This window comes from Pezoporus wallicus, unplaced genomic scaffold (assembly GCF_028554395.1).
Source record: "Pezoporus wallicus isolate ANWC-B61680 ecotype Strahan unplaced genomic scaffold, APGP_CSIRO_Pwel_v1 contig_3568, whole genome shotgun sequence".
In the NCBI taxonomy this organism is placed as follows: Eukaryota; Metazoa; Chordata; class Aves; order Psittaciformes; family Psittacidae; genus Pezoporus; species Pezoporus wallicus.
The window spans coordinates 749,897-777,782 of NW_026637826.1; the positions used below are offsets into that span (position 1 = coordinate 749,897).

At 40.0% G+C, this 27,886-nt stretch overlaps 1 protein-coding gene across 9 annotated transcripts in view; it reads right to left on the bottom strand.

Moving 5' to 3' along the window:
- The window catches only part of DOCK3 (dedicator of cytokinesis 3), a 203,581-nt gene that overhangs the window by 157,870 nt on the left and 17,825 nt on the right, over window positions 1–27,886 (bottom strand). For all 9 annotated transcript variants that reach the window (XM_057407679.1, XM_057407682.1, XM_057407684.1 and 6 more), the window contains exons 2-5: window positions 25,458–25,541; window positions 15,694–15,734; window positions 13,664–13,719; window positions 11,301–11,397 (exon numbers count right to left, since the gene is read on the bottom strand). In XM_057407679.1, coding sequence (XP_057263662.1) covers window positions 11,301–11,397; window positions 13,664–13,719; window positions 15,694–15,734; window positions 25,458–25,541 — 278 coding nt within the window. The remainder of the gene's footprint in view (window positions 1–11,300; window positions 11,398–13,663; window positions 13,720–15,693; window positions 15,735–25,457; window positions 25,542–27,886) is intronic.

The window sequence follows — 27,886 nt, forward strand, 5'->3', positions numbered from 1 at the left end:
TCCTCCTTAAAATGGGTAACTCATGGCATCTTCAGCATGTACTCTGCAAGATGGCCAAGAATGTCAGGTTATACATAGGACAAAAAGACTTTATTAACTATTACCTCAAGTCCTGAGGCTCTTCGGGGAAATAACAGAGGAAGGTACAGATGGATTCCTGAAATGAAATTACTGCCTTCAACGCTTTACTGGCTTACCCTGTCTAAAAATAGACAAAAATATTACATGCTGTCAGTAGCGGAAAGTGTGGAAAAGTAATGGCACTAGGGTCACTACTAGCACTGTAACTACTGCATTGGGACACACTGACAATACATGCATTTCTACACAATAAACTGAGCTTAAGCTAATTCATAAGAAAAAAAAAATAACTATTACTCTGAAATTAAAAGACTTTACTGTAAAGTAATAATGCCTTTTCCTAGAACTGTGACACTGATGCTTATCAAAGATGCAGGTTTATAATTAAGTCATGGATTAAACAAGAGTGAGGCTCAAACTCCCCCTAATCAGCTGCCAAGTGAGAGCACAGGACAGCTCTCAGTCCACTTGGTGCCTACATACCGGTCTGCTGCCAGAGAGGACAGGGTGGGAATGGGCTCTGGGAGGGGGACGGGAAGGAGACAAACTGCCCCTTCCAGCTGCAGTGCCAGCTAACAGCGGCATGAGAGGTCCAGAGAGGTATTAAATAACAGCCTGGAAGGATGCAGTCTCAGCTTCATTTCTGAATGCCTGCCCTTGCAGAGACTACAGAGCGAGCATTCACAAATTCCTCATCACCTCTAAGGACAATTCTGATAGAATAAACTGAAATCTGCTCCATCAACTGCCATTTAATTAAGATCAAAGAGCTAATGCTTGGTGGCAAAGAATGCTATTTCCCCTGTTGTGCAAAGGTCTTTGAATTCAGACTGCTGTCATTTTACTAAAGAACCACCCCTCAAAAAACAACCAAGCCACCCCCAACAACAAACAGAACAACATAAAAACAACCCAACCACCCCAAAACACACCCCTTCCAAAAAGACCCTCCAGATAAAGAACTTGGGACTCTCGATTGTCAAAATCTGTTAAAGTTGTTTCAGCTCAGGGGCATTCCAAAATCAACACACAGCTCAGCAAAACGCAGCGAGAAGAAAGGCTTCATGCACTGTACCAGCCCCAGGAAGCCTTGTGACAAGTCACACGTGCATGCAATCTTAACTGTTGAGGATAAGGCTTTGAGCAGAAGAGTGGACTTGAGCATTTTTAAGAAACCACTCAATTCCTTTGTACCCAAAGCTACTGCCTCCTCCCTCACCCCTGGAATTTCCCACATCTCTGAACTTGCTGCTGCAACAGCCACAGGAGCCACAGGAGCCACTGGAGCCACTCTTGGCCACACACAGGCAGCGTTTGGCCAAGCAGCATTTGTGTGCTTCAACGTTTGCAGTGCTCTTCGGGACCAGCAGCAGCATGCATTTGTGTTGAAAGAAAATAAACTAGAGCCCACACCAACAGGAAGCTACTGATACAAAGAGGAATCTGTGTATCAGCGGCTATTATCAGAAAATAATATAAGCCTAGATGTGATTTATGTTTTCCATTACTGCATCAACAGTTTTTTCCCCACAATATGATTGGATCTCATCGAAACACACTGGATCTTGGCAGCGAGTACTGGCACTAAAAAGAAATGGGCATTTGTTTTATAAGCCATCAGCGTGTTCTAAATTCATTTCTCTTTTGGTGTTAACTTCTCATATCAACTGATAATGTATTTATTTTTCCTCAAAGGCGGTATGTTATTTTTAGGGGTAAATGTACAATCACAAAGTATTCTCGCCACCTGAAGAAGCACTTACTATAGAGGACAGGGACAACAGTTAAATACTTTAAAAATCAAACTTGGCAATCGCTGTTCTTTTAATATTCCATCAACATTTATGACTAAACCCAAAGTTGTATCTATGATCAATAAGCCAGCACAAGGCTCTGCTTCTAAATGAAGAATGGAACAAAAGAACTATGAAATTTACAGGAAGAGGAACACAATAAAGATGTGAAGAAGCCAAATGACAGCTCGTGCAGAAACCTCCCCAATTTCTTAAGGGCAATTAGTGCATACATTAACTTCTTTGTATTCCTTCTATATTAAGCAATCTTTATGTGCAAAACATTGTATGATAACTCGCATTAAACAGTCAAACTTCAGGAGACAGAGGTTCTGAACGGAGACCACATTTCTCTAAAGGCCATGAATCACTATTAGCTCAAAACTAAGAGGCAACCAATTTAAGGAATCATGTGAGTGGTCTCCAAAGATACATTTTAAATGTATTCTCCCCTTTTCATTCCAGCATTCACAAAAAACATGTTATGAGGAAATTGCTCAAAGAGAAAGTCCAGCACTCAAGAAAACGAGGACAAACAATAACCAAAATCAACCCTGGCTCCTGTACGTATGATTTACAATAGCTTTTGATTGCATGACCACATGCAGAACCTCTTTATTTTGACAATCTAACAAACTGCCATTCAGCTTCTCATTATCATTTGTGGCTCAATGTATGGTTCTTAGGGCTCAGCTTACTAAAAATTATTCAAACCTTACCATGAAGGCAGACATTCCCCATTCCTAAGCATTTTTACCCGACATGCAGCAACCGAGTGCTTCAAGTCTATGTGCTTCAGCACCCTATGTGCTCTCCCTCTTTCTGGAAGTCACACTTACTCACTATTCACTGGGTAGTTGAAATATGAGGAATAGTTTACAGTCTCCTTACCATACAGTAATTGACCACAAGATAAAAGGTCTTATAACTCTTACAGAAAAAGTAGACTAAATTGAGAGCAGCAGCATTTCTCTGGTTCTTCAATGCTTGCATTTGGGATCCTACTTACACTTTTAGATCAATTTTTACTTACCAATTATCTCTACAGTTATGTCCATAACCATATGGCTGGAAGTCGAAATAAAGAAAAAGAAATGGGTCTTTAATAACCTTGTTACATGTTTTAATTTCCCCTTAATACCTTATATAAACTCAAGTATCTGTTCATTTTCCAGCCATTTAGATGTATTTTTATTCCTGTTTTTTTAAGAAGGACACAATAGTCAACCACAACCTCCACTCCAGCCAAATGCAACAATGCAGAGTAATCAGATTTGGCAGGCCAAGAGATGGCTGTGCACTGCTGCAGCTACAGGGGTCTATGCTGCTCCAGCCACAAGGTTTTTACTACTACTGCACATATATACTAATTCTTGTTAGTGATTTTTCTAGCCCTCCCACCCATAAAACTTCCTATTACCCACTTTCCTTAGAAAACACATATAATTATGTTAAATAGGTGCATACAGATATATATAATTTACAATAATTATTAATAGCTATAATATTATGTTTGTTACCTTTTCCTCTCCATGTCTTATGGTTAGAAACAACAGAAATGGTTATGGCTAGAAAGTAACATACATCAAGATAAGACCGAAGGACACTTCCTGATTCCACATGGACGACAGTGTCATACAGGCTGCCAAAAGGACAGATGTTCTTTGCTTTTCTATTTTAAAAGCATCTCTGTCTTCTATAAAATGAAATCCAACAAACAGGCTTTCTAGTTCCAATAAATGCCCTTTAAGGATGACCAGTCTTTTCCCTTCTAAGTTTTATACATGCACGCAAGCTTGCTCACTCACACCAAAAAGCCAGATTGCCATTTCCCCTACCTCCTCTCCCCACCCCACCCCCTTTTCTCTATTCTCTGTTCTTTAAAAATAAAACAAACCCAATACAAACTGCCATGCTTCTTCAAAATTCATCTCTGGAAAATTAAAATCAAACCACACTACTACTTGCCCCTATTTCACGTGCAATTCTGTCACAACATCGTATTTGGAACAAACCAGGTCTCTGCAGTTAAAGATGAGGAAACTCTCAAACTCCTGTTTGGATTTTGGATTAAGAACTTCTTTCCCTGGGCTAATGTAATTAAGTGTTCAGTATATTTACAACACAAAAGAAGTAAGTTTGAAAGCATCTGCAGGTCAGCCACTGAGCAAATTCTATTGTTTCCTTGCTGGTTTTCTGTTCACAGCTAGTCTGACTCCAGCATTCAATAAAATCCATTTCCCATGTTCAAATATTGCACATGTACTTCACGGGTTCACTGTAACACATACAGTAGACTGGATATTGTTCTGAGAGGAAACTGCTCTTTGTTAACTGTAAACTTCAAAGATTTAAAATTAATCTAAAAAAAAAAAACAAACCAAAAAACCCAAACCCTCCAAATCATAGAATCATAGAATAGTTAGGGTTGGAAAGGACCTTGAGATCATGCAGTTCCAACCCCCCTGCCATGGGCAGGGACACCTCACACTAAACCATCTCACCCAAGGCCTCGTCCAACCTGGTCTTGAACACTGCCAGGGATGGAGCATTCACAACCTCCCTGGGCAACCCATTCCAGTGCCTCACCACCCTCACAGGAAAGAATTTCCTCCTTATATCCAATTTAAACTTCCCCTGTTTCAGTTTGAACCCGTTACCCCTTGTCCTGTCACTACAGTCCCTAATGAAGAGTCCCTCCCCAGCATCCCTATAGGCCCCCTTCAGGTACTGGAAGGCTGCTATGAGGTCTCCACACAGCCTTCTCTTCTCCAGGCTGAACAGCCCCAACTTCCTCACCCTGTCTTCATACAGGAGGTGCTCCAGTCCCTGATCATCCTCGTGGCCTCCTCTGGACCTGTTCCAACAGTTCCATGTCCTTTTTATGTTGAGGGCACCAGAACTGCACACAATGCTCCAGGTGAGGTCTCACAAGAGCAGAGTAGAGGGGCAGGATCACCTCCTTCGACCTGCTGGTCACGCTCCTTTGGATGCGGCCCAGGATACGGTTGGTTTCTGGGATGCAGGTGCACACTGAAGCCAGCTCATGTTCATTTTCTCATCAACCAACACCCCCAAGCCCTTCTCCTTGGGCTGCTCTGAATCTCTTCTCTGCCCAACCTGTAGCTGTGCCTGGGATTGCTCCGACCCAGGTGTAGGACCTTGCACTTGGCATGGTTAAACTTCATGACGTTGGCATCAGCCCCCCTCACAATTTGCCATGAATTTCAGTACTGGGAAGGCAGCGATTCCCTTCTGTTCACTAAAATAAAAGAGCCTATTATGGCCTCTCATATCAATACCTAAATATTCTCCTACAAACCAAGAAAAGATAAACCCACCCTGCACACAGTTTGTCACAGCAGGACTTGCCAAGGACACCAGAAGGTGACTTACATTTAATTCTGTCTCAGTTTGAAAGATCTATTAAAATCTCCATGGCAACTCAAAACATATATTCCTCCCATAGAGTCTGATTAATACTTTGTAATTTCTGTTTCAGAGTCAACCCTTTGTTTGTTTGAAAATTCTTAAGAACTGTCTAGTTCATGCTAATAATCTTAAATGACAACATAAATCTGTATGTGGAAGTAAATAAAAGGTACTGCAGATATTGCTCCTGGTTGTACTTTTCTTTGAATGCAATAAACTAACCATAAGTTTTGTGTTCTGCAAAGGAAAGTAACTTTCAAACCAATTACAGCAATTTTTCAAATTTTAATGATAAAAGACTTGCTTACAAACTAATCTTATTTCACTCTCAGAAAAATGTATGCCTACTTCTAATTCCTTAAAGCTCAAAGACTTCCACAAATTGCTATGTGAGACTGACTGCATTAAATCTCTTAAAAATAGGGAAGGGAAAAATAATAATAATGAGGACCCTTTATAGTCTGTCAACCAGACCAGCTCTTTAGAATACTTTTAGATGCGTCTTTCACAATACCTGAACGACCATCCTAAAGGAATTGCTGATTTTCAGGTAAGCTTGAAAATGACTCCAAAAGAGGACAGAGGACCAATACCAACGTGCAGTACCATTCTGTAAGTATATCTTGGCACAAATACCTCATCTTTCAACGAGTTTGCTTGTACAGAACTGTAGGTATGCATGAAATATGCTCGGCCTTAATTTGAGGGAATCCCTCTCCTTCAAGGGAGACCTTCTGAAGCCACCTCAGGTGCAGCATGTCTGGTTTGGACCACGCCACACTTTCTTCTGTCTACATATTTCAGAAAAATCCACCAGCAGTTCCATACTTTATCAGCTATGAAGCAAAAGGCATCCAGCTAAAGAAAAAAGCCTCAAAATACTCTACTACAAGAGTAAATTACATTAGTGATTCAGTGAACAGGTTTTGTTGGGGTTTGTCCATTAGTTGGTTTTTAAGATGAGTTTTGAAGTAAAGCTTCAATTTTAGGGACACCCTAAACCACCCAAATCAGCTTCAATCGTGCCAAGTCCTGTTACCCACTCTCTTTTCCTCTGATCACAATCCTCAGAAAATTTAAAAGGAGACAATACGCAATTTGTTTCGGATTCAACTGGCAAGAAATTCCTTCTATTCCCCATGCCGTTAGGTCTTACTCCCGAAACTAGATGTCACTCCACACTTTTTCATCCACTCTCCTACTGCATAAAAGTAGCAACTTACCTTTATTGAACTGATGTGACTAAATTCTAAATTGGGCAGTTATGTTTGTTCTCTTTACAGGCATCTTCCATTTCAACTGAAATAGCCCTCACATCACATCTGAAACTCTGAGGAATTCTGTTTTGCTGTTAAAATAGCTACTATGCTCCAACTGTGAGTTTCAGTGATCTCTTTAAGCTGACTTAACTCACAGGAGCCTTGTCTGACCTAATTAACAAAAGTTGACAGAGAACTTGCAGATCCTTTCCAGAAGTACTACAGAAGTAACAAATCTTATCAACACGTACAGAATAAGAGAGAAAGTGATCTACCTTACTGGCACTATTTTGCTGTCTCAGTGAAAGTCATCTGAGCAACTACACGAGAGCTGCACACATACGTTCCCCCGTAACAAATGCAGTTCTACATCTTTACCCACCTCTGTGCCTACAGAAGTCTCCTAAAGGTTCATTTTGTCTTTTCTGCTCTCTCTTCCTTGTCCCTTTAGAGTAGGCACAAGAACAAGCTCAGCTTCCTATAGTGGTACCAGTAATAACCTTACTTATTTACTTCCACTCTATATTAAAGTATTGCAGAAGGGAATCACTTTTGTTTGTAAGCCTTTGTAATACTAAGAAAGGATAAGTAGGACCTGCTTTTAATTTGTTAGGCTTCCCACAAAACAAAGTAGGCATCCTGTCCAAATTGATCTGAAAACAGGGAGTATTTGAGCCACACAACAGTAACATAGATAGAGGGTCCATATGCTCAGTGGCAGTATATGTATCTATCTGTGTGCGTGTGTGCATACAGATGCACACACACACATCTGGTCAGCTCTGGCTATCAGGAACTCTGCCCAATTCACCAGCAATTTGGTATACAGTGTTTAAATAGCAGATTCTGAGCACTCACCTCCCATGAACTCCTTCCCAAAGATTTTGTACAACGGCAGAGAAAGTAGGAAAACCCCAAACCCAGTAGGTTAAATAAATCAGTGACCTTTTTGAAAGAAAGCAGTTACTAAATCTTACTGTTCCTGTGCTCATACTAGAAGCTAGGACACAGATCAGAAAGCAAAGAACTGCTTTTTTATTTTCCAGTGTCATGACACTGTATCTATCTGCACACAGACTATACATTCAAATAGGGGGAAAAAATGTGCTCTTTTCATAGAATCATAGAATGATTTGCATTATAAGGGACCCTTAAGGGTCATCTAGTCCAATCCCTGTGCCACAGGCAGGGACATATTCAAACAGGTCAGGCTGCTCAGAGCCCCATCCAACCTGACTTTGAATGTGTCCAGGGATGGGGCATTGATCACTTCTCTGGGCAACCTGTGACAATGTTTTCACGTTGTAAAAAAATTCTTCCTTACATCTAGTCTGAATCTACCCTTGTTTTAAAGCCATCACCCCATGTCCTATTGCAACAGGCCCTGCTAAAATGTCTGTCCCCAGAACCATAAAAGTCATATCATCTTTACTCCTTTAAAAATATGAAATATTGAAATACTATTACTGATTACTCAGTAACGAAGGTGATTTTTAGGTAGGCATAGAATTAACTAGGTTGTCATGAACTAGATGATCTTAAGGTCCTTTCCAACCCTAACTATTCTATGACTGCTACAGAAAACATCCACTCTAAATAACAAATTCCAATAGCTTCCATATCGGTATTACTTGTATCCTTTTCCCTTTCTAATTTGAAAGAAACCTCTTGCATTTCCAAAATCTTATCATTTCACTAGCATTTTAGGAGTTGTAATACCAGAATCCAACTACCAAAAGCATAACATATTACAGAAAAGCAAATAACACACCATACATCTTTTTCGTTCAAATTCATTGTCAGCACAATGATCCTTTGTCTGACATTGTCTGCTGTGCTGACAATGAATTTCGTGCATTGAGTTCCTCTACAAACTTCCTGCACAAAAATGCCTTTTTCTCCAGTCTCAGCTTCTAGTTCTACTATGACTAGCACTTTGCTTTCACCCTGATGGCAAAAATCACTGAAACATCACAGCCCAGTGTAGTATAGTGAATTCAGGCTAATCTGTCCAATATATATTTCACAGAGAAACTAAAATGACTGCACAGCTCTTAGAACTCAAATCTATTCAAGCTTCCCCATGCACAGCTTCTTCCTGATAATATCACGGACTTTCTGTGGTCAGAAAGAGCTGAGGAAATAGCCAATATTTTACACAAACTAATTTTCTACTACTGCGTCTCTCAAAATTGTGCTTCACTTTGCCCTCCCATTTCTCACTGTCCTCCTCCTCCTCCCTCCAGTTTTCTGCCAGCTGAGCTGTTTTACCTAGGAACAACATAGCATCCTTCTTCAGATAGTGTTTTAATCACTCCAGGTTTCCTGGGCATTACAGTCCAGTTCCTACTGTTTAACTGAAAGGGAAATACAAACCTTACAATGTAGCTCAATGATAACAATAAAGCAAGTTCTTAGAATTTTTGATTGAAACAAACTTGGGTCTTTCAAACCATAATCCAAGTGAGAATTTTGTATCAAAGCACAAGAAGAACATTTAAGCCTATTCAGAGGCATGAAGAGATGCTGTACATGTTGTTTGACAGCTGCCTTACAGTGCAATGCTACAGAATAATGAAGTGCCTATTGTTGCCATTTATAGGTACTGACCTACTGAAAGCATCTGCAGGAACAATTAGCATTTGAACTTTCACTACAAGAAGAAACTCTTCTACAAAGCTGACTAGGCACAGCAGCATGATAAATAACATTAATTAGATTTCTAACATGATTCTTATTACAGTTTGGGACTAATAAAATTTTCTGCTGCTGCTGATCCCACAACAAGCAAGCACTGCCATTTAGTCTCTTAATATACTTTAAGACATGACCTTACAGCATAGCTTCTAGCCTGAACACAAAGTATAAAATCCTAACTCCAGCTCTGCCACGTCCTTTTGTGAGCCTCTGCACACCTCCTCAGGCCTCAACTTTACAGTCTATAAATGGGATAAATTTCTGCTCCCCACCTAACAACAGTGTAGATTGCCCCCTCACATCAGAAAGGCAATGGTACTACATCAGTAGTCTTCAACGTATGAAAAGACTAAAGGTGGTCAAACACTGGCAGCTTTGCCCAGGGAAGTTGTAGAGTCCCCATTGACAAGAAACTCAAAGCCTGACTGGATGCAGTCCTAGAAACTCTGGTCTAGCTGGCCCTACTTGAGAAGGCAGTTGAACTAGATGCTCTCAAGAGACCTTCCAACCTAAACAATTCTGGGATTATTTCTAGGTTAGATATCCCCACTCCTGCCCAATTTCTGGAAGAAAGCCACCACAAAAATTTTCTGCTCGAAGCTCTGCTATTTCTTTCGTAATGGAACAGATGCTCCCTTCTCAAGTTCTATGGAAACACTAAATTCTTTCCCCTGTTATTTAAGAATGCAATAACATTATGTGCAATGTTATAATGAGTATAATGAGCTAGAATAGGAACAAGTCCCAGAAAGAAAATCACAAAGCGAAAGTTTATAGCTAGAGCTTTCTCCCTCCCCTCAAGGAACTAGTCTGAACAATAAAAAAGAAATGGATTAGTAGAGAGGAAGTGCAACTCGTTTGTAGGTAAAATGATCCCCCTTTTTCCAATTTAATACCACTGTCAGTATTGTTGTTGTCCTCTTCATCTGACGCTGGGGAGAGAGAAATCTTGCAGGAGGAAACCAGAAATGATTGCTTTATTCATACACCAGAGAGGTAACTATTTGAACTGGTAAAAAAGAAAGAATCCTAGGTGTAACGGCGGCATTAAAAAAGTGTGTATAATGTGTGCCAGGCCCCCACATTAGGTCAGATGCTACTTTCCAAGAAAATTTCTTCAGAGGCATATGATCCCCATAGGAGAAGTGAGTGCAACAAAAGTGAAATTTATTTCATGATAGACTTGATTGCTTTCTGAAGGGCGTACAGGACATGGCTGCTTATGCTAGGGATACACTAGACTCATTTAACTGCATCTTTTCTGGCTTTATTTCCTACAGATCTAACTACCGTCACATCAGGTTTAAATAAGGAGACAAAGCTGCTGTACCTCTATATAGATGTATTTCTCTAAAGTAAGGAAAGAAAGGATATTGATGCTTGTACAACCTACAGTTCTGGCCTTTAATTACCAAGCTAAAAGGAGAAAAAAATTAAAACAACCAGAAAAAATATTTTCAAATGTGCAAGTTTTATTTGCTGCTCTATGGGATTTGGCAATTAAGAAGAGAAGAACATAATGAAAACTGAAGTAGGTGACATTATGTGGCAGCAACTGAAAATTATATAAAACAGATGAGTATAGAGCTCAAGGCAGTATCTTGAGGTTTTATTTCTAATAGATGAAGGAACAATCATACAAAAACACCTCCGAGTTCTTCTTTCAAACTCCAGATGCTAAAACAAATACATACTGTCTGAATAATTCTTTGAAGGGACTTACAGAAGGCTTTCATTTTGTGTTACTCAACACATATATTATTTCTTTCCTATTTAAGAACACTAATTTGCTTACTTATTTTTAAACAATGAAGCTTTCAGATCTGAATGCAGAATTCCAAAACTGCTGAAATTTCCACTGTAGCCCATATGAACCTCACTTGATCAGTGATCTGCAGTTAGCGGACCCCCCAAGAGATAAGATGAATCTAACAGTTCTATGTTGATGATCCTTTTTTCCTAATTGACTGAAATGCAGGCAACATATCTCCAAAGAGATCTGAGAGGTAAAATACAGGGAGGAAAGTACTGTTCTTACCACATACAGCTGTTTCCATAGCACGGCCCATTCCTGCAGTGTCGCTGTGACTTCAGTCACAACAGAATCTTCAAGCGGCACGACTGTTTCATATTGCCTAGACAAGAAGAGGGGAAAAAGTTAGGAAAAGTGCCCTGGAAAAGGTAGAAAAAGAAATAAATGCCAGCACAGTAATCTGTGAAATGCTACAACTTGAATTTGTTTGAATTTGTTCAACATAAAGGAAAATATCTTAAGGGGAACACTTTGTCTAAAGCAACTCCAGAGCCGTATCAGCTGCTCCTTCATTACATTCCATAAGAGCAGCTTATATGAAGCATTTCCCAGTTACCTGTTCAAAATCTATCATTTCATTCTAATCAAGGTCAATGAAAACGCCTTTCATGATTACAGCACGTTAAATTAACTTGCCTGTGAAGTGGGGTCTTCACAGGTTTGTATCCCTTCTCTCTAAGACAGACCAACCTTTTTTCCCCCTCAAATTCATATGTTAGCCAATGTCATTAAATACCAAGAAGATCTACCATCTATTAATCTTTCCTATCCAGGAGACTGTTTCAGTATTGCAGGACACTAAAGCAGATCACAGGTTTCTTCCTATTATCAAGCCAAATACAGTTCTTTTCCAATATCCATAAAATGATATTACAGGGAAGGGACTCAAAATAGTTCAACATTCCAGTAGGAAAGCACGGAAAACTAACGGATGAAAGGAATCACACTGTACTGTTCAGCTAACATGAGAGTTAAAAACAAAACCAATGAAAGGTGTTTTTTCTAAATACTATTTTTAGAAATGGATTTGTACACTTTTGGCATGAGTGAAAAAGAAAACATTCCGGAAGACGAGCCTTCAACAGTATGGCTGCATTTAAAAAGAGCACACATCAGGACAACATTTAACCGTGTAAATTGGATGGTTTTCATCCCTCTAACCCTGCACTTCCTCTGTTATAACGACTATATATTAATGATATTACACTGGGTCTATGACTCAAATATAAGATTATTATATGCCATGCTGTCCTTGTTTCATCTGGGATAATTTTCTTCCTAGTAACTGGTATAGTCCTGGGCTTTGGATTTAGGATGAGAATGATGCTGACAACATACCCTCGTGAATTAAGCCTCTCCTGGGTTCAGCTCTAACAGTTACTTTTCTCCTTATTAGTAGCTGGTGCAGTGCTGTGTTTTTAACTGAAGTGGACAAATACCAGCCAGCCACACAGCCACTCCCTCCCCATCCCGTGGTGGGATGAGGAAGAGAATCAGAAAAGGTAAAACCCGTGGGATGAGTGAACAACAGCTTAATAACTGAAATTAAGTAAAATATTTTCATAATAAATGTCCCTTATAAATTCTGAACTAAGTACTAATTAATTACAGATTGCAGGAAACAGGTCTTCCCCCTAAGAAGAGTACACATTAGGAGTAGTAATTCTATGCTATAATTTTATTACACCCCAAATTGATGAAGCATTAGTATTACAGCTGCCCTTAGTAATCTTTACACAGTCCCTCTGAGGGCAAACATACAAAACAAGACTATCAGAAGTCCCATTTTTCTGCAGGTACTTCACTAAATGCCATTTAATGTGGTTTACGTTCCACATTTAATTTATTGCCTTGGGTCACTGTCTGCAATGCTGCACTTATCTCCCCGCAGGGGCCTTAATCTAGAATATGCAGGTTAGAAAAGCTGTGAAGACACAAGATATTGATTTCAGGAGTCTCAGTCAATCTCTCAGAAAACTTTGCAGGGTTTAGAGCCTACTCACAGTAAAATCTGACATTCGACTGCCATTAGTTTAGCTATTCACATGGACTAAACTAGACCCACCTCCAGCAACATACAAGCTATATATAAACACAGTGAAGGCACAGCATTTCCAGCAGTGTGCTTCAGTTATTCTTTGGTTTGAGGTGTGGCAGGTTGGATCCTTTTGCAAAGTTTCAAAGTAACATGACTATGCCTCACTGAAACTGCTGATACATGAGGCAGGCTGTCTACAGGCCAGTGCCTCCACAACAAACAGGAACACAGAGAACTTTACTAGTGAAGAAACAAGCAGAAAGGAAAAATGTTTAACAGAGCTCTTGAAAATGTTTGTGTTCCAGATGCTCATAAAATTGTAACTTTAGAGGTACCAAATGTGAACAGGGGTAACCAAGAGAATTGAGTCTTGCTTTATTAAAGAACAAAAAAACTCCCTAAAACTCTGCAGAATTACATTGAATTTTCAAACCCTAATACACAAGCTACGATGAACTAAAACCACTCTATCAATTTTATTAACTATTGCTTAGATTCCCTTCTAGATGAGAAGCATGGCAGCTTCTTAGAAAGATGGAGAAATACTCACCCTCTGTTACTGACGATTGCTTTTTTCAAGTGGATATAGTTTGCAGGAAAAATCCCCTGCAAGAGAAAAATGTCTGTACATTAGAAAAACACATTTGCAGTTTATAGTGCTCATATCTTAAGCCACAATAAATATCAATATACCTATTAAAAAAACCCAAACCCCCTAACACTGTGTCAAAGATGCCAGAGTCAAAAGTCACCAAGCAGTTAGTCACAAGTCATCACATCAGTCATTCTTAGCACAGGACTGCACACTGACTCAAACCACCTCCACAGCTGCCTTGGAAGGAACAAGACTGATTTAAAAGTAAATATTTAAGTTTAGCCCATTGTCTTCCGACTGCAAAGACTGAGCCCAGTAATCCAGTAAGGTGATGAGCAGGCAGGAAGGAGGTGTGTCAAGCGTCAGCTTGCAGTCAACAGAAAGGAGTGAGTACTAGAGGTATCTACCAGGAACATTTAGTGGAGAGATGCAAGTTAGCCAGGAGAGCCAGAGAAGTGGCTATTGTGCAGCCTGCAGCATAGCATCAGTATCCTTCCAGACCAGGCCTCCGAATGCTACATTACATTAGATGACAAGGACATAGGTCTAAAAAAATTACTTGCATACATTGGAGCTATCCAGTTTTCCTCTCTCTTTCCAACACAAAGCTGTTTAAACCCTTGGTCTAGCTCCAGTTATTTGCCTTCTGCTTGCTCCCATGATGGTTGGATTCTAACCTTTCCTGTGCCATTGTGCTCTTGCGTGATGAGGAAAGGGGTAATATAAACCAACTTTTCATAGCAGTCTATTATCTCTGTAAAACACGTGGCCCTGAATCCCCAGAGCAGACCCAGTGTAAGACCAGTAAGCCGGCACTTTCATGGTCATACAGGATCAGCATTGGCAATCTTCAGGTTAACAACAACTGACAGCCTCTGACAAAAACGTCAGTGCTCAAGTCACACTTGAGCTTTAAATTTTTAGAGCTTTAAGCAGTACAATTGAGGAAGAAAAGTTTCCATGGAGGGGTTGAAAGGAATACTAAGCAAAGATGATTCAAACTGGTAACAAAAATTCCTCTTTCATGGGCAAGACTGAAATTGCAGAAGGAAAAAAGATGACTCTAACAGGAATGACTTCATCAGACAAAAAAGCAAATGTGCATGCTGTCAGCCACACAAAAGTCTGGAAAAGGAAGAAATGCTACTTCAGTTTCTGGTTTGATTCACTTCCAGTTAATGCCATTTATTTCTGTGATCCTGTACTGGTTACCTAAGAAACCAAAGAAGCTTTGAAGAGCTCTCTTATCAAAACTGAACATACAGGCAAGCAGAAGTCATACCAAGATGCGCACAATGAATGCAGGCTTTCCCATTAAGAGAGTATTACGGTCATGAAAGCATAATACAGGTAGTATAATATTCCATGACACTGGTAAGCATGAGGAATCTGGTACTCTCCTTTTTTAAATACAAGCTATATTTAAACCAAAACATAATGAAGTGATGCTTACATAGAAGCAACTATTTACCTGTTTGGATATATACACTTACAAAAATATACATGCACTTGCAAATGATTCATATCAGAACACTCAAAAATTCCTCCAAGAGCAATAAAGGGATATGACTGGAAAACAACCCAATGCAGTGCTCAGAGTATGAAGATCTGAAAAAAAGAACGAACTCACAATACTCTTTTTCATGGGACTTTTTTCAAAGTTGTCTTAGATTAATAATGTAATTTTTAAAACTTGTTCTTTAAAAACCCTGAACCAAGCAGTGCTAGATCACCCATCTATGCTTTTCTTAAAGGGAATTAGAAATGATGGAACGATTACATGGTACATGTCAGGAAGTTTTCTGATCCTTTGGGTAACTAACAAGCATCATTCTCTCAATATAGAAAATAAAGCCAATCCTCCCACAGGAAAACAAGTTAGAGAAGTAAAATCCTAAGGGTGAGGAAAACAAAAAGGTTATTAGGTTGCAAAAGCAAGATGGATATAATCTCCCACTAGATTAGAAAGATGTATATACACTTACCTTTACATTGGGCTTCTTAATGGAAACACCTCTGTACCAGCCTGAAAACAGACAAACCACGCTATGTTAATTTGTGGCATTGCCTACTTCACACAGAAGCAAAGTGACTGAGAACTATGCAGCTGCTGAGATCATCTCAAAAACCAGCTGTGCCTCACAGAGGCCCAAAGTTTTTAAGGGTTTGGGTTTTTGCTTGCGTGCTTATTTGTTCTTGGGTTTTTTTTAGTTTTGTTTGGGGTTTTTTGTGATGTTTCCTTTTAATTCAATATTCCCTGGCAGTGTTCAAGGCCAGGCTGGATGAAGCCTTGGGTGACATGGTTTAGTGTGAGGTGTCCCTGCCCACAGCAGGGGGGTTGGAACTGGATGACCTTAAGGTCCTTTCCAACTCTAACTATTCTATGATTCTTTCGCTCTGCAATGATGACAAGCAATTAAGAACCTGGAATTCCCAACACGAATAAAAGCAGCTTAGTATACTTAATTCACTGTACTCAAACTCATTAGCCACTGTGGCAAAGATGCATGCAGTCACTCCAGCAAGACTCTCTACTGAGCACTTTCCTCATGTGCTGGTACACGAGTCTTTTTGTAGTACTTCTTTTAATAAAAACTCCAGCCTTTAAAAACCTGTCTTTTTGAAGACAGGAAAAGCCATTACCATGCATTTCTAGTGTTGTTTAAACAAACATAAATCCTTTGTACGTGTCTGATCTTTGGTATGTCTGTGAGACTAGAGACCAGACTTCAGGATCTAAATTCACAAACCCAATTATTCTTCTTGTATTTATCAGGTAGCAGCCCCAGAGAGGTCAATAAACCAGGAGTAAAAGTCAATGCTGCAAAAGCTACAAGTTGAACAGAACCCAATTACTCCTGTTTTGCACAGGTGAAAGTAACGTCCCTCCATGCAAGGTCCATCAGGAAAAAGGTGCTGAAAACACCACCCAATTCAACAACGGAAACGGAGCACATCATGGTAGATGAGCTGCTCCTCCACTCCGCAGGACACACAATACTTGAATTCTTGTTTAAAATATGCTGCTCTCCTCATATCTGGGTCTAATGCTTCAGCCTCAGAATGTAAAGCTAACTAACCATTAAGAACTGAGCCTGGAAGACCCCACAGGAGCACGCATGCTGAGGAGTTCCAGGGTGTGAGTTGTATGGAGGAGGCCTGGCCATGCCCAACCATCAGAGATCCACAGGCAAAGCTGGCCAGGCCCAACTACTACACAAGCAGCACGTTCAACTGCCTGCACATCATCTTCTACCTACTGCAGCCCAGTATTCACACAGGCAAGAACCCAAACTTGGTAAAACTAAACTCAGATAACCTAAGGCCACTATCCTTAAAAATCATTTTTTTTCCAGCAACTTCCTACTTTTAATGTTTTTCTTCCTACAGAGAGAGGACAGATATGATTTAGTACCTGCAACATTTAAAAGAGCGCTGAGAAAACTTGTCGTTAATTTGCTATGAAGAACAGAGAAGAACAGCACAAAGTACCTGTATATTGTTTCTCAGAACAAGGACTCCATACTTGGCTGAACTATGCTATGTCTCATCATGAGGCTCAGAAGTGGCAAAGAGCGCCTTGATTTTGTTTTAAATACAGCCTGCTAGGAAATCTGAGTCAATATAAAAGAAAATAATTGATGGATCCAAGACATACACAAATCTTAGCATGGAAAAAAAATCAAACTCCATCTTCTTTATTAAACAAATTTCTCATTAAGATAGGACATAAAGATTTATTTTCCCATGAAATGACTGCTTATATTTAAAAACAAAACTGCTTTCCATTTATTTCTATAATTGATCAAACTTCATAGCAATCATATCAATATAAATATATGCACAAACACCACATACAGCTCCTTAAAATGGGTGATTTCCATTAAGTCCACGCAACTGTGCCAGCAACACCTGTTTTTGAGTAACATGCTATGCATTTTTAAGGTCACAGGAGAAAACATGATGTATCTGTCCTATGATTCATTGTTATCAACATTAAATAACAGCCTGCTGCTAACTTTTACATTCATAGACTCTGAATCTTAGAAATAAGCATGCATTTCAACTTCAAGGTACACAGCATGGCAAACTTGTCACTAAATACGGAAAAACGTGGTTTCCCCTAAGTTTGCTGAACAGAACTGCAGCAGTTAGAACACAACCCAAGGCGTCTATTAATGATTTAGAGATAGGCAGGCTAGAGGATAAAGCACGTATCAAAGAAAACTACCTTATTTCTGAGTTTCCTGTTCTTAATCTCAAAACAAACCCTCAAAGCTGAAACGTGATGTGTTTACAGAGCTGTAGAAAACCAGAATGGAAGCACCCCTGAGAAATCCCCTAGCTCATGCCTTAAACCTCTCCTCACAGAGGTTTCGCCTGGTTTTAAACGGTGTCCAGTAATTTATTATGAGGACTGAACAACACAGCCCTCCTAGCCTGTGGAAATGAGCCACACAACATTCGCTAAACCTAAATTCCAAGGTATTTCTGCACAGTATTCCAAGGAAACAGAGGGTATTTCTGCTGTTCCACACCCACACAGATCAGTTTAAAAGTGGTGGTGTTGCACAGCTTGCTTAAAACCCTAGAATATTAATGTCAAGTGGAGATGTAAATCCTCACTGGACAACCTATTACAGTGGCTCAGACAACGTACATGCACCTTGTAAACTGAACTTCCTTTGCTGCTATTTGCCTCCAGGATTTTTTTCTTTTGGAGACAATGGAAAACATTTTATTGACCTCCCTTTTGTAGGTACTTTCATATATTTGAAAATTCTTCTATTTCCCTTTTATCTTGTAGATTCTGCCCTCCAAATCTTAGTTTCCCTTTCCTTTTTTTCAGTGTGGTACATTTTTGGAATCACCCTTCTCTAAGTTTCCTCAAACTCCATGCAAGCAAGATAAAGTAAAAAGAGCTCATCAGAACCTGAATGCACTAAGTGGTAATTCCTGATTTGCTTACAGGGAACACCACCAAAACCTCACTCTGTATCTCAAAGTAAAAGCTATGAGAAAAGGCACAATGCTTTTTTAAAGAAAACACATATAGAAAGTTACCTCTGCATTCCATTTTTCACTAAAATGCACTAAAGCTTCACTCTGGAATTAAGTCTTAAATTGATTACTACTGATCTCATAATATATTTTAAAGAACACTTATTTTGGAGGATTCAATCACAACGGTCAACAAATCCAGGCAGGTGCACCAGCTAGTTGTGATTAAAACACATACAACGTAGTTAAACCTCAACAGTGACTATGGTTTTTAGATGTTACTATATTACAAATAAGTAGTTGTTAACTCTTTATGGCGTTCATTTTCTAGTGGTACATAGACTTTAAAGGGATCTGACTTCAAGAAAATGGTGAAAAAGATGGGATTTAAAATTTAAGAATCAGAGAAACATGGTTATGAAACTACAAGAATTCTGTAAGGAAGTTGATGCAAAATAACAGTTGTAAGTGTCCACAATTTGAACAGATGAACTGTCTAGCAATTATCCTTTGTGTCTTTCAGCGCAGAGGAAGAGAGGCATAGGATGAGCCTACTGCTTCCACTAGTGCACAGTAAGAACTGAAGAAAGTGGTGTTATGCCTGAACATTTATGAGGACACGAGGAACAAATGCAGTACTTTGCATTGCATCTTAATGTTGCATCAATGTGTATTTCTGGGTAAATGTCATGACAAAGACACCTACATGATAAATCCTGATGAATGGCAGGGCAACGTTGTTCGGTTTGAAGAAACTGAGTATGACAGGATCACAGAATGGGTTGGGTTGGAAAGGACCTTAAGACCATCCAGTTCCAACCCCCTGCCATAGGCAGGGACACCTTCCACTAGGCCAGGTTGTTCAAGGCCCTGTCCACCCTGGCCTTGAAGAGCACAGGAATTACCTGTGCTTTCCCAATTTAACCGATTTTGAACACCTCATGCTTTATATCCTTACTATGCCCAAGACAAACTTTTAATCCAAGTACTCTAAAAGCAAATAGAATCATATCCATTCCAGTGTGTTCTGGACAAGTCAACTTTGTTGCAAACTATTTCAACTTTGCTTTTGCATGGGCTGTACTGCACAGTGCAGAAGATAAACCAAGCAGACTACCCAAAGTGACACAACCACACTGCATAGTGATCCATTCCAGCTAAACCTACCATAGAGCCTAAACAGGATGTTTCTTAGGTGAAACACAGAACCTAGGAAAGCACGCAATCATTTGCAACTGCTTTTTTCAATACCATCCAGCAACATTTGATACAAGCTAAGAAAAGTGAAGAGTAAGCTGATACACAGCTCTGCTCCCTGTTTATCCTACCCAACAAAGAATTCCTCAAAGAGCTGCAAGAAGAATTACTTCCATGGTAATAAAATCTGAGGAAAACAGAAGGAAAAGTGCCCCATTATGCCTGTTCCCCTGCACATCAAGACCAGCATTAACTTACAACGTTTCCTTCTAAATGCATTGTATGTACATATATTCACACTGGAGGCTACTTGAGGGCCAGTAATAAAAGCTAAATTACTTAGCAGTATATGCAAGAACGCATCTCCGGCCCTTCCCTTTGTTTCTAGGGCTTTTTCAGCTATAGAAAGCATTAGGCTTCCTGCTCTAGCTCCTCTGAACCCTAGAATTCAACAAGGCCTCTGAAAAGCAGGACAGAAAAATGGACTGTCACACCACCACATATAAAAAAAAAAGGCTTAGGTAAACAAGCAATCATTCACCTACAGCTACCTGTACAGATGGAAATTCACAGTGTGGGAAACATGAAGCCAGGAACCTGCGTACTCTTGGATGAAGAGAAACAGTCTTTCCAAAGATGGATCTCACTCACAGGTCTCAGCAATAGCGCAAGCTTACCTAAGTAGCAAAAGGAACCCTGGGGCAGGCCCACACACCTCAACTTCCTAATCTACGCAGTCAGAAGAGCTATCAATGTTTTCGGATCTCAGAAGTGCCTTGAACAAAACAAGGTGTTATTTCTAAAAGCCACCTCATAACCTTTTTCAGATTTCCACTTAAGGAACAAGAGGTGTGCCCCATGGAAAACTCAGCAGTGGGAAAACAAAAGGGTCCTAATTGAAGGGGATTGATCTCTTCTCAGAAGAATAAAGCTCAGCTACCTGGGTTAAATAAAGTCTCATCAGCTGCAGACTGCAGGGGAAAAAACCCACATACAGTACCGTAACCAGCAGAATTCTGAAAATAAACTACACAAGTATTTACAGCAAGTCCTAAAGCTGAACTTGGCTCTTAAAGAAAGCACTGTCAGGAGATTCCGTTTCAAGATTCAAACCTTCTTTGTCCTACAAAAATAAGCGTACTTTGCTGTAACATGAGTAACCCTCAAATCTTTTCTAGGAGGAAAGCTCTCTTTTGCACAGAATGGCCAATAAATAATTGCTTTTACCTTTCAACCTGCATATAACTAGTGTGCAGAGCTAAAGGCACTCGAAGTGACCCAGAAGAGGGATTGTAACTTTGTTTAGCAAAAGCTTCTTGATGCCAAAACCATCAATGCCAAGACCACTCTGTTCAGAGCTTGCTGCTCTGAGCAGTGCCAGGACAAGGACAAGCAGCAGATGAATACCTAACCCAAGCTGCCAACACCATGTCAGGGAGCAACCTCATGCCAGCAGAACCACAGGAATACGCTAACAATGAACTCAGAGATGCTGCAACAAAAGCAGAAGAGATAGAAGGTTTTTTATCTTGGCCTTAGCCAAATAGAGGACCATCAAGAAGCCACTCCTGTGCTCCAAAGACTAGTTTAATAGCCAGGGAAGATCTTCTGCAGCAGCTCTGTGGGTCCAAGAGACTTCAGCTCCACTGGCACATTGCACAACAGGCAAAGAGGAAACGGGATGAAAAGGGAAAAGAGGTATCTCACTGGAGATCTCTTTCTCAGGGTAAACCCAGGGTACTGGGAGTGACTCAATTAGGCCCAGGCACAGGACAGCAGGTGGAAGGAAACCTGCACTGTTCCACAGCAATGACGGACAGTGTGAAGTGCGATTCCTCACTCATCTGCATGGTACAACTTGGAAGCATGGCAAAGATTATCACTTCTCAAAAGCCCTGATTTCAAGCTGTATCTGCTGCTTAGGTGTCCCAAATACCATACAGCCTTTATTTGGCCATGCTTCCACTGCTGCAGTAACAGAAACTTTAAAGATATCACATGCATGGCTTAAGAACGCTGTTATTAACATACACACGCATTAACAGCATGCAAATCAACACTTGTGTGGATACCAGAATTTGCAGGGCTAAGATAATACTCTTAACTGGTGCTTCAGGCATCAGCTGGTGTTTCTTCAGTGACTATATGAGAGTCTCAAGGTAATAATTAAAGTCACTGAAGTTGTAACATTTTTAATCTGAGCAAACCTGCTCCCTAGCAATAAAAATAAATGGATAAACCAGACATTTTGAATTTTACTCTGAATGCTGTTAGCTACTCACAGCTACTGCCAGCAGCAGGGCTACAGCCATCTGACTTGGAAAATAGGGTGTTCTTTAGAACGTGCAGCCCACGTGTATTTCAATCCAGAAGGATGCTCATGCTTTGTCACTTGACAGAAGAAAACTGTCTTTCAGCACTGACAGGTGGCAAACTATTGCCACACCCTTTCACCTCCTCAGTGCATGGCATGCAGACAAGGTAACACCATTTACTGTTTCAGTTCTCTCTCAAGTGGAGATCATAAGCGGAAGGGTGCATAGAGGAGAACGGAGAGAGGGGAAAGCTATGAAAGACAAGCATGCGCACAACTGATGTCCTGATAACTTGAGTGAGACCAGTCAAGGATCTCAGAGTCATTCAAACTACCACAGCAACATCACATGCTTTAGAGAGAGCATGGCATTTCATGAAACATGGATGGAGTTTTTTGTAGCTTCTGGGGAAAGGCAGATGCAATAGCACATGGATTTCAACCCTGTCACATTAAACTGGGGAGCGGGGAATGCAGTAGGAGACATTCATCAGGTTTAGGTAGGGTTAGAAAACAGCCATTTAGACTTCCGTGTCCTGGTATGAAAGCATGCAGAATGGCAGGCACACAAACTGACTGAAACTCAAGAATTCCGATTTCAAGCACATGAACAGTTCCAGAGTAACAAAGACAACTATTTCACCGCATTTTATTTAAAAAAATGCATACACAACCATAATGAAAGTTAAATGCGTTATCAATTGGTATCCAGATTTGTAAGACTCAAATGCACATGTGTGTATGCATGTGTGTGCATGCATATATATTTATTCCTTTATTCTACAAGAATATATAAAACTTAGCTGCAGAGGTACCTGAGAACTTAGTACAGGAGATTCCCTACATTTCCTGCTCTTTCATTCAATTGCTCTAAATGTAGCAATTGAATGCTTTGTACACCAGTCACTACAAAAGAGCACTTGCTCTTTTGGAATAATACTACAGTTGTTCAGTAAGTCATTATGATTAATAATAAGCACATTCAGAAATATAGCTAGTTATCTGAATCTTTTGGAGCCTTGAATTCTTCAGCAAGTCTCTAAAATCATTCTTCACGTCACTAGAAGGTTCGTGTGTATGTGAATCCTTTTAACCCAGACAGCAAAGTCGCCACTTAGAGAATTATGCACAAACTGTTCTAAGAAGTGAAGCTGAAACAGCAATGGATCTTCTGTCGACTCCCGCAGCAGTGACCCTTATTTGCATGGGTTCACATTAATTTCTCCAAATTGTCTGACAAAAGAATCCTGAGAAGTCAGGCAGAAGTAGAAGATGAGATATGTTTGATTTTAGATTTTCAAGGCAAACCAAGGACCACACTGAAGAGCCACTCAGCCAAGAATGCTTCAACAACAGACACTTTGTTTTTCTTTTAAGAACCAACTTTGCTCAGCTAGCGTGCTTCCGGCCTAATTCACACGTACAGGAGCGGCAGCGCAAACGATCTGAATATTCAGATGAGTTTCATCTTGGGGAGTTGCAGATACTATAATCAAAATCAACGTATCTTTTTCTGTATGTAAAGTCCGGGGTAAAGGCACCTTCAGTAAAATGACAGGATAGAGGGCTTAAAAAACAAAACCTAAAACACCCCTGTGCAAACACCTCCTTCTAGTCAGGAAAGCACTTTGTCTGAGGACCTCCTTTCTCAGCAATTTGAAAACTGGCATGAACTGGCTTTAAGGGATCATCCTCAAAACTACTGGCAAAGGAAATACAGAGCATAATTATTACAACACTGTAAAGAGACACTGGATTATCCTTTTGTTTTCCTGTAAGCACCCTGCTCCTTTGAGATTGTGCTTTTATTTCCCAGGGTTTTGAAAGTTTCCTTGATTACCAGGTCTTACTTGAAAAGACCAGGAGTGCTTTCAGCAAGATGCACAGTTTTATCTTAGAGTTATGCTATCCTATATAAAGTAATAGATTTCTCCTGAGCTTGCACCATGTACTAATTCACAAGATCTGACAGAATGACTACAATCACCACACGGTGCTTGAGCAAAGCTTAGCCCATTACACCATGTGGGGGTTTTTTAAACATTATCATTTGCAGGTATAATACTGCAGGTATCGTTCACAGCACACTTCTTCATGGATTAAACATCACTATTGCACTGCACAAGTCTCATTCAACAGATTCTTTTTACACATGTAGGTCAAGAAGCTACTACTTTCTTATTAAAAATAGCATGCAAGAAGTCACTTCTTTGTGAAGAGTTAAGTCAGTAGGTAAAGAAACAAAACACCTGAGAAGAAAAAGCATCAGGAGCAAAAGACAGACCTAGGCATGAGAGAAGAAAAGCAGCCTCCTGATAAACATGCAGAAGGTTGGTGCAGCAACACTAACACTGGAGATGAAAAATGGTGTAAACTAAACAAACACAAAACCAAACCTACAACTCTCTGCTAATTTGGAATTCAAATGTGCGGATCTGGGGTTTAAATTTGTTTTAACACTTCAGGATTAAGGTTACATTATTCCACCTCATTCAATAGTGAAACATGTTCTCATACTGCATCTTGTCAACCTACTTCTCAACAGACATGTTTTACACGACTTGCTTGAACATTAGGGTAAAAATAATTCTCTTACATACAACAAGTTCAATCACACTGTTCATGCGAATAAAGCAAAAGGATCAGGCCATTCAATTTGTTAGCACACAGAGATCTTCAGCCACTGAAGAAAAAACTATAGCTATATGCTTACAACAGCGTTTTCCTTTAGGTACAAAACCACACATAAAGATAAATGCAAAGCAATCCCCCCTAAATCCATATTCTTTAGATTTTTCACTGTGTTGCTCCCAAATGATTTGCTAACCTATTTCTTAAGTAATATTTTTCATGTGTTCAAATGTTCCTAAATAATGCACCCTGATATACTTAATTGAAATACAGTAGCATTGAGAAAAATATAGTAAAATAAGATATGATTATATATTTTACATTACGAAAATTCACTGCAAGACCCAATTACAGTACAACAATCAGGTCAGGGTTCAAGATTTTCTGGACAGATGGTTAACTTAAAACACACTGACCCCCTATCAGACTGGATTAGTGCCAAGAGCACTCAGCCTTTCCTACAGAAAGTGGGTCAGATAAGGTTTATTTAAGAGCTTTCATTTGATGCATTATGATTTGCAAACAACTTATTAAAATCTGCTAGATTCAAATATTTGCATATTCTTCTACAAAAGAATGGGATTCCTTCTTGGACATCACACTTACCTTCACATTTCTCTAGGATCTGGACAGTTTCACCTAGTTCCAGGACCAAGCCTTGCGGTACCGTTCCTCGGAAGCTGCATATCACTAGAGGGTGGGGAGAAAGAGAGACACACATATGAGGGTTGAATCTTTGTGTGAATTTTTCTCCTAAGCATAGCACTTTAGCTCACTCCTTACACAAAAATAGCTATTACATAGCTGCCCAGAAAACCTGGCAGCCCCCTTTTCCTCAGCAGGTATCTTTATTTTGGCCCTTATCAGAAATGGAGCTTAGCAGCAACATAAAAGCTGTGCTTTTAAAAAGACTTTTGAATTAAGCAAGGCTTGTAATCGCTTTAATCACCAAGCTCTGATTCAAATTACATACAGAGATTTCCCTATCTCACAATTCTTCCTCTTAGTAACAACTCATCAATGGAAAAGGCAGCCCTAACTGCAAAGATTACAATAGGAAGTCAACTGCAGGAATTACTTTCCTCCAAGTTGAAACTATTTGAAGTACCATTTGTGCAATTAATACACTGCAAAAATTAGGGAATGAAACAACTTTAAAGATAAAATTTAAAAAGTTATCATTATGAGTTATCCTTTAACCACAGTTATCAAAATACAACAGGGACATGGAAATGGGTAGTTACCCGAAACATAACATGTCAAAAAAAGGATGAATTGCAAACAAGGCCCACCCCCACCCCTAGTCCTGTAACACCTGTTTATCAGCATTCAAAACCTCACTTAGGCACAGATTTAATTCAATCATTCAAGTACCTTGTCCTAAGTAAATACATGTTGAGACACAGAGTTATTCCCCAACACCTACACGCACACACCAGAGCACTACAAGTGAAATTCCACGAGTTCAAACAGTGACCACCAGTGGGCATCGTCCTTCTTCCCAGTTTAAGAGAACAACCCCCTTTAAATGCAAACACTCAAGCTATGGGTGAGATGCTCCCATGGGATGGAGCTGCATTTCATCTCCTCCCTGAATGCCTTTTTGCGTCAAAGCCACCAAATCCGTTACCGACTAAAAGCCTCTCTCTGCAGAACTTCAAGCAGCTAACCAAAAACTCTGAAGTCCAGGGGAAGAACAGCATGGAAACTAAGATTATCAACTGCACAACCCACCCCAGGGGATGTTTCCTGAAACTTGAATTTAAAAAAAATATAATGAGAAAAGCATAGTGAAAACTTCCACCAAAATAAAACAGTTTCAACCTGTATACACAAATCTCACAAAGGGAAACGGCAAAGCCCAACAAACCACATACACAAGGCAAATACCCACACAGATGACACTGATATGAGAAAGAACTTGAATCAAACTCTGAAGGGAACCAAACAGCATCAAACTTTTGCTCTTCCACGGCGAGACTCAATTCAGTGTTTCATTAAAGAGCAAAACAAAACCAGGGATTCCATCAACCAACCTAAACTGGTCTCTCAGCTCGTTCAGCCCAGAAGTCACTGCTGGCCAGATGAGGTTGTAAACGCTTGTTTACAGAGAGAGAATCATAGAATAGTTAGGGCTGGAAAGGACTTTAAGATCATCCAGTTCCAATCCCCCTGCCATGCGGGGGGGGGACACCTCACACTAAACCATCTCACCCAAGGCCTCGTCCAACCTGGCCTTGAACACTGCCACGGATGGAGCATTCACAACCTCCCCGGGCAACCCATTCCAGTGCCTCACCACCCTAACAGGAAAGAATTTCCTCCTTAGATCCAATCTAAACTGCCCCTGTTTAAGTTTTAACCCGTTACCCCTTGTCCTATCACTCCAGTCCCTAATGAAGAGTCCCTCCCCAGCATCCCTATAGGCCCCCTTCAGATACTGGCAGGCTGCTATGAGGTCTCCACGCAGCCTTCTCTTCTCCAGGCTGAACAGCCCCAACTTTCTCAGCCTGTCTTCATACGAGACAATTGGCTCCAGACTGGAGCAACACAGACAACATAATCCAAGGAAAGCACTAAGCTTATCAGCATTCTGGACTCATTCTTTGCCCATAGAGAAATCATAAGTATGGATTTCAACCAAAGAAAAACTACTTAATGCTTCTCCCAAAGTGCAGGAACACCAACAACTGCCAAACACTTAAGGTGCAGGACACAATCAAACCTCTAACAGCTTTATCCAGTATTTTAGATACCAGTATCCTTTCAATATAGGACATTCCTCTTGCTAATAGGCAGTTTTACCAGAAAGGTACAAGCACCTTTGATTTTTAAGCTGCTCTGCAAAATAAAAACCTATATTAAAACAACGTGACTTTTCTGTACAGACTAAAGCCTATGTGGTTTAATCTTTCCTAAAAGTCCAAGTATGTCTCAAACCTACATGATTTTAAAAATCCTGGGTGAAAAGCTACTACTGGGAACATCAGAAAAATAGAGAAATGTTAATACAGTAACAAGATAGACTCATTTAT